Source organism: Styela clava, chromosome 8, assembly GCF_964204865.1.
Source record: "Styela clava chromosome 8, kaStyClav1.hap1.2, whole genome shotgun sequence".
In the NCBI taxonomy this organism is placed as follows: Eukaryota; Metazoa; Chordata; class Ascidiacea; order Stolidobranchia; family Styelidae; genus Styela; species Styela clava.
Window position 1 is genome coordinate 11,219,245 of NC_135257.1, and position 8,477 is coordinate 11,227,721.

The 8,477-nt window shown below is 34.7% G+C and overlaps 1 protein-coding gene across 1 annotated transcript; it reads left to right on the top strand.

Moving 5' to 3' along the window:
• Window positions 1-904: 904 nt before the first annotated feature.
• LOC144425847 (uncharacterized) lies at window positions 905-6,416 on the top strand. Its single transcript, XM_078115577.1, has 6 exons — window positions 905-1,035; window positions 1,277-1,477; window positions 2,190-2,251; window positions 2,736-4,258; window positions 4,680-4,865; window positions 5,197-6,416. Exons 2-6 carry the CDS (start codon window positions 1,314-1,316, stop codon window positions 5,302-5,304), a joined length of 2,043 nt encoding a protein of 680 aa, XP_077971703.1. The 5' UTR covers window positions 905-1,035; window positions 1,277-1,313; the 3' UTR covers window positions 5,305-6,416.
• The last annotated feature ends 2,061 nt before the right edge of the window (window positions 6,417-8,477 follow it).

Here is an 8,477-nt window from a genome sequence, read left to right on the forward strand (position 1 = left end):
GGGCGCTTTGGAGGAGCTTGAAAGCCGCCTAAAGTGAGTTTTTCAACAAAAATGGAGGCAAAGAATAAGTTCTCTTTTATAAAAAATTATTCATTACAGAAATAGTCTATTCGTGATAACTGCCTATTAATTCAATGTAGGGCTTGGAAATCGAATAATAAATTATGAACGAAACGAAAATTTCGAGTCGCCGCCATCTTGTCCTCAAATCAAAATATCAAATTAACAATAATATCTGATTTAGATATTCAATTTGAAAACGTCCCGCCCTAATCTAGTGTAACATCTAGTTTGGTTTTATTGGACACGTTTAGTGGCCATAACGATCGTTTCAATATTATGTTGTTGTTGTTGTTCTTGTTCTTTGACACGTTTTTAAAAAATCGCTTTTCTCTTCGAATACTGGACCAATTGCTTTGACATTTTCAGTGGTTAAAGATTAATTTCTTCGCTAGAAGGCTATCACTTTTATTTATTTCAAAATTTTGCGTGAATTCTATGAAATTTGATATTTCGTCTAAAATTTTGCTGTATTATTTTTTATCCATGGGAACACGGATTTTAGTCAGTGTCATGACTGGCTGTACGTTTTGATTCTGCAAAATTCTTGCTACTGGAAATTCAGAACTTTTTTGAGGGTACCGGTAGCGTCAAAGGTACCGGTAAAGACTGATTCGCTCTGGTCTAACGTGTCCATATATTTGTGCGTAGCTCTCTTGTTTACTATAAGTAACATTTGATCGGCAAATTTGATTGAAAATTTTTTTTTTTTCCAAAAGTAAACGTATGAATTTTGACTAAGGTTTGACAATATTAATCAAATTTGAAATAATTATTGATCTATTTTACACAGAAAAGAAAACATTGAATCATCTCCGGATAAAATAATAACGTTTGTTCGTGATCAAAAACAAAGTTAGAAAAATACTCTAAAGAACTGTTGGATGGATACACCACATCGAAAGATATCGAAAAAGAAGTGAATGAATGGGACACAATATTCAGAGAAATAAGGAATAAGGTTGAATATGGCTGGTAATTAAGACAATTAATAATATCCTAATAATTTTTACATTATAACGAAATTTACAAAATAAATACAGCATTTGGCTTATCTAGATTCTCCAATTTAAGCTAAATTGGAGAAACAATTAGGTTTTGATCTGCTGTGTAATATATTATTTCAACCAACTATGTATAATGTCGTTTACATTGCTTAAAGGACTGTTTATTGAATCAAATATGAATTTCAATGTTATTATGTTTTGCCGTTTAGTGAGAATCTTAAGCAACAAGATCACGAGTTGTCCAAGATGATTGTTGAATTGGAATCCAGATATCGGAATCTTAGAATGTCTGTGTATAACTACTACCCGTGTCCTCTATGTTTCATTGATCATCCCAGACAAAACCTACCACGGGTATCTAACAGCGAACCTCTTATGGAAGACATTCTGAAAACATTTAAACCATTTGAGTGAGTAATAATTATACGGAAGGGATCAGTCTACAATATTAGCTGTTGCATTTATGGTCTGAAATGTACAGGATGACCCAGGCAAACCGACTCTTAAACCGATTCTGCCCCAACGATCAACATTACTGAGTATACGTTAAAACGCATTTTAATTTTGCTGTAGTTTTCGAACAATATACGGAATACAATCATACATCTCAATTCAGAACCTTCGATTCTTCTCGGAGGGATATTAAACAGTATACGGTAATCAAACAGTGAATAATAATTGAAAACGAACATATTATTGTGGTATGTCATAGGCAGAAACACTCAATACAGGCAATTTTGTATGTTGTACATCGAAATCGTTGACATATTTTTTTCTAAGTAAATAATAATCAGGGAATTTTTGAAAAAATCATGACTGGTAGAAAAACATCTTCCTGGAAATTTAAATTGCGAAATTTAATTCCAAGAAATTCATAATTGTAATTTTGTAACAGTTACGATTTACGTTTTTAACCGAATTGGTGTAAATTCGAGGTTTCCGTTGATAAAGTCACCATAAGCCTATAGTAACCCAAGATTCAAATATTTGCAATTGAAATAAATTTATGTTATTAGAATGAGGAATAAAGAACTATCTGACACAAATTTGAAATGGTTATGGCTTGTTTTGACTTTATTATATCATTCAGCAATTGAATAAACTATTTCCGTGTTATTTCAGAGATCGAATTCACATGGCGATGGAATGCAATGACTCAATAAAATTGCGCAGCATAAAGCAAGGTTTTTGATTTTCAATTTTATGTGTGGGATTACTTAGAAAACCAAAACACAACTTTTGTGCAAAACGTCCCAGATAACTGAAATTTTATGGTACAATCATACACAAACAGAGGTTCAAGTGTAAACAAAATTGAATACTTACTCCATTGTTTGTAAGAGTAAGTGGGAAATCTATGGGTTACGTTTTTTGGGGGGTCAACGGTTCAAAATTATTTTACAATACATACATACATTGCCGTATGAATCCTGCCTATAAAAACCATCTATGAACCGTTTATAAACACTGCGTCATTCTTCTAATCTAGACTCTTTGTAATGTGCCTTGTTATATCTTTGAAAATTAAGGAATTAAAATGAAAACTGCCATTATTGTGGTTAAAACGTTCTTGTGGCGTTTTTACAAATATTTGCCAGGGTGTGTTGTCTAATCTTGGAACTCTAACTGAAATTCACATACAATTACTGCAAAATGTATACTATACAGAACTACAGAAAAAGAGCATAAGCAATAAATTTGAAAAAAGAATACGTAACATGTTAATACGCCTAGTAGACGCATTCAACATCCTACTTGAATACAAAAGTACGGGGAACGAAGAGACGTTAATCACTTTCATGGCTTTGTTTGGGCAATTGCAACAAGAAATTGGAGCCGACAAACTTTTTGAAAAACATTATCCGCAGTCATTCGAAAACAAAATCTTCAGTTTGAAAAACAACATTGTTCGAGATGAAAAAATAGAAGAACTAACGGACGAAACAAACGAGATCGATGATGTCGCCCAGGAAAGTCCATCAACGTTAAAACAAAATACTGACGATAACGATGTGACTGAAGATCCACGAGAATCTAACAATGTTCCAGAATCAGAACCCGTTACTGAAATCGAAGTAAAGTGTGACCACTTGGAAAAAAGTTGGTTAAGAATAAAAGTAATTCTTTTACTCAATGTCTCACCAAAGAACGAAGAAAAAATAAAAAAGGCGGTAAATAATGCCGACAAAATTTTGGACGATTTACGTGAAAGCAATGTAAAATTGAAGAATGAGATCGAAAAATATTCTTCCGACGCTAAAAAAAGATTGGATGAGTATAGAGCTATCAAATTAGATATGGAAAACAGATTAAAACAATCGGAAGAAAACTTACCACAAAAATTGTTTTCGAGACACCCGGCTAACTACAAGCATATTTGTGCATGGCTTGAGAATATTACAGAATTCAAAGAGAAAGCTCTTGAATTTGGAGTCCTTACTGAGAAATACAAAACCCGTATTAAAGAAGCTTGTAAAGCTAAGGCTTCTTTGGAAAAGGCTAAACAGACTTTATTAGAGCAGGTTACAGGAATATTGCCAGTTATTGGCGAAGCTAGAATGAAGCCGGAATATTTCGAGGACGTGCAAAAGGGCATAAAAGATATGAAAAGTGCTTTAGCACTTCTCAAAACATTTTCAACCGTTCTGACAACAAGTGACCAATTGTTTCTATCAGATGTAAAACGGAGATTAAATATGGTAATTTCTGAAATAAGATCATCGAAAAGCATTCGAAAAAATTTGAAAAGTGCGTTGAAAAGTCTGAATATTCAGAAAATTGAAGACGCTATAACTGAAGCACGTCGAGCTGTATTTATCGGAAACAATGAGATCAAGGAGGCTGAAAAGCAACTTGAATTGTTGAAAAAGAGGAAACGTCAAAAAAGTGACAATTCAATCCAACCGCTTTCGTCACGATTAAACAAAAACACCCAAACAAACTGTTGTGAAACTCCCGATTCATCAAGCATCTATAGTGAAATTGATGGAATAGGCGACGAAAGCAGTTTGTCCGAAAGCGATTACGTTTCTTCGAGCGATTCTCAAAAGCTCCGATTGAAAGAAATTGCTGCAAAGATATCAAGGTCGACTACAATGGAAATTTGTTCGTACAATAAACCTCTTCGTCCAATCCACGATATAATGATTGTTGTTTACCTTCTTCTCGGGGAAGAGGAAATATGGTTGGAAGTAAGAATCATTTTCTACGTGTGAATTTGTATTCCTTGTTCACATTTTTAAGGTTATCAAAACGACGAAAAAAATCAGCATAGTCCCAGAAGATGAACTCAAATAAAAATATATTGATGATATCGAAAATTCAATAAAAAAAAAATTCATTCTAGGTCAGACACGATTGGCATGCAGCATACCATGAAATGTTTTAAAAATTTTGTGATAGTTCAACTGAAACTTCTTTATTTATTGAAATATGAATTGGCCGATGCAAAAGGCTTTGCCTTTGAACTACATACTAAAGCTTGTTGGTATAAAGTTATGCAAATAAACATTCTTATTGTTCAATTGTCTCGACATTATATACGTTACATATTCTAATCAGATATTTGTCCAAAAAAGTTGAAACTTTTAGTAGTACCATTGTCTTTTATAGAACTGGGAAAATATCAGGACACTTATGCGCTCTGAAGGAAGAAAATCCTTCAACTACCGATCAAAACACTTCAATGTAGAAAAAATTTCGGAAACTAATTTACAATTAGCACAGAAAAAACTCAGGAAGCTGAATTTGCAGTATTCAGTCGATATGAGTCAAGCTGGGGCCCTATATTACGCTTGGGTAAGAATAATTTTTTCAACTTCACCCATACCTAAAACGGTAGTACCATTGTAAATATCCATGTAATATTCAATTGCAATATTCAAATATATATTTGGTTGAAAGTCAGCATTTATTGCAAAGTCTACCTTAAATAAAAGAATTTATTGGTCAATATGCCGTGAATAAATTCTTATCGTTAATATTATATTGATCTACAGTAGTCGTATCAAGAGAGTTTCTTTCTTTCTCAAGATTTCAATTATCACATCTTAACCAGACATTAAAACTATTTCAAATAGTTAGTCCCAAAAGTTTGTTGTTTTGTCATTTTCTTTATGTTTAATTCCAGGCCAAAACAGCCCTAAACAGAGCTTGGGATTTAGACACTGATACAGAGGAACCCTGCAAGTCATTACTTCAATTACATGGAATCGACCGTCACTTTTCCATGTCCTAAGTACAAAGTAGGCTTGCACGTAATTTACGGATTTACGGAATTACGTAATTATTTGGAGTTACGGAAGGGAAGTTACGAATTACGTAAAGTCGTAATTATTGCATTGAAACGAGCTTTCTTCAAAGCAGTCAATTTAGTCGATTGCGAAAAATGAAAGCTCAACAAGTAGAAGAAGTTAGAGTTCCGGTATTCGCAGCCGTTGTTTTCTTTTTTTTCTCTCTCTTGTTACGTAGGTGAAGGAAGGCATGACGCGTTGCCATTTACTAACCTATTATCAACTTATCTGGCATGGCCAATGTAAATTATTAACGTAGTTAAGGGGGAAGAACTGAGTAGGGCCGTTTGACGCCAACACACCTGGTCTTAACTTCTCCCGCAACTTAAACGTAGATAAGGGATAGAATTGCGTTGAGACCGATTGACGACAACACACCTGGTTTCAACTTCTCCCGCAACTTGACCGTAAGGGATAGCATTGCGTTGAGACCGATTGACGCCAACACACCTGGTTTCAACTTCTCTCGCATCTTATCTAGCATGGCCATGGCCAATGTACATAATAACCGTAGATAGGGGGAAGAATTATGTTAAGACCGATGGACGCTAACACGCTCGGTTTCAACTTCTTCGGGTGAAATGACTAATGAACGCAGGAGATCAATCTATCAAACATTTGTATCCATTTTACTTTTATTTATTATTTACTTGTTCCAGTTTTCCGTTACTTATGGTATATATGTTCCGTTTCTATTTCATAGCCACGCGTTTAAATAGTGGGAATTCCCCACCAAGTGTGGATTAGCAATGCTTAACCATTCTTTATTGTTAATATCAACACTTGATATATGAACATGGAATATCATACTGTTTTTGGCTGTTTTATTTCAGACTTGGGGTATAAACAGGAAAATATCCATAACCTTCCAACACGACGATCTTGTGAAATTTAACGAAGAGCTTTCGCGACGAATTGGAACCAAATAAGCGAAAAGAGCGATTGATCACTCGCGCCAATACCTCTCAGTGATAATTAATGTCGCCCTTATCAAATAGCAATATGACAACAAAAGAGAGATTGCGTAATGAACCAACGCAACCTCGTCTTCTCGGCATCGGTAAAGCGATTGAGACGGTAGAGAAACAACAAAACCCCGGATTCCTCGCGGACCGCTAAAAATTTAACTGCTATCAAATATGAGCCAGTGTGTTTATTCTGTGCGAGATCCATTTTCTATTACAAAATCTTGATGTTCTGTTAACGGTTTTATCGTTATATATCAGTCCGGGCTTGGCCTTGCTCATGATGTTTTTCACAATTCCTCTCAATATTTCGGCCATATATGATTACCTGTCTTACCAAATGCGGCAACTTATTTTGATTTATCGTCGACTTGAATACCACCGGCACTCGACCAAATTTGTGTCAATCTTGGCCGATAGGATCGCCGACTTGAGTTAGCAAATAAATGTCGTGAGTGTAAAATAAATGTCACAAAATGCATTGTTTTGCGATATAACTTTGTATTTTCGGAGAAGGCATATCATATAAGTTCGGTATTTAGATTATACGCAAATAAATAATATTTGATCTAAATTTATCGCAAATAATGTTATAAACATTCAGTCCGCGAAATGATTAAATGTAAAATAAAGCATGGTAATCGGAATATCGCCAATAAGTCGACATCAATAATTATTATTATAAAATGCTAACAAGGCAGTAATGTCGGATAATGCAGAAGACGCTGCAAAAACAAGTCTTCGTCGCGAGGAAATCGCAAGTATAATCAAACGAGAGAATACGCTCGTCGTTGGTTAATAAATTAGAAACCCGTAATTTTTATTCAGTACTAAGGTGGTTTTAAAAAACTATCGTTTTCATGAATATCCGTATACCAGTGTCGGTAATGATAAAATAAAATTGATCGCATAAAAATGGGACGGTTAATTTGCGAAGGTGATAAAGGAAAACCAAAGCTAACACAAAAGATAAAAATCAGAATAAAATTAATTTGAATTCACTCCTTGATATTTGTCTTTAACATCTGCCGACGGCGTGTAGTACTGCCAAGAATATGAAAACCCAACTTCAATGTCCCATTCGGAAAAGAAGTGGATTCAATTGGTTGTTATGATAGGTTTAAATGCGTGGGAAAATATCGCAATTACGGGGTCATTACGTAATTGATTTTGCCGTAATTACGGAATTGATTTTTGTCAATTACGTGCAAGCCTAGTACAAAGGTTTCCATATAACAATATTTCTCCACGATTTTCATATGAAGATTTACTTGAGAGAAAACGTAGTCATAGTGGTTTACTTTCGTTTATTTAGCTTGCGTGTGTTCACTTAAAATTCTAAAGACTCGTGTTTGCTAATTCTAGTACATGTATCACAAAAAAACGGGTGATAATTAAAATAAAAATCTATTTTACTATTAAAGATTCAATGTATAAAGAGATCTACATATGTTTTGACTTTTGTGAAGGGTAGGAAAATTAATAAGATCGTTATCGGGATGGCATCAAACATGGCTTTGACAATTTTGTAACAGTTAATTTAACGCAAGGCTGGTTGTATTAATGGTGGACGAATAGACAGACCTCTACGGAAAGCGCCATTCAAATGGCGATTTGGATCATATATGCAAGGATTTGATGTAATATCCCAGGATTCACGGACCAGATTTTGATAAACTCGTGGATCTTTCTTGACTTGAAAGCCGCCCGTTTACAAAACACTCCTATGAGCTTTTGATATCATGAGGTATTTATTTGCTGCGTGTCTGAATTTACAGTGTTATTTACGGTATATTCACAACGTAATGAGCGAACTTAATTCAGTATTTTGTTTTTGATAAAAAGTCAATATGTTGGTTAATTAACAAAAAAACAAGCCATCTACCCGCCCATGAGGGATCCCCGCCAATACTTGAGGTGTGAACGCTGTGGTAACCTGAATATGACTGAAGAGCGTAGTTAACGGTATCGAACTATAACAGGCCTACAGTCCGATCACTAGTCCAGTCACTTGACTAGTCGATGAAAATTAAATTTCCGAACCTGATCCAATTCTCGTGAATTGTTATGACGCGCGATCCAAACAGAAACTCACAAAACTCTCGAAGTTGCTGAACACTGCAGGATTCACCTGCTCTTTTTCATCCATGAAA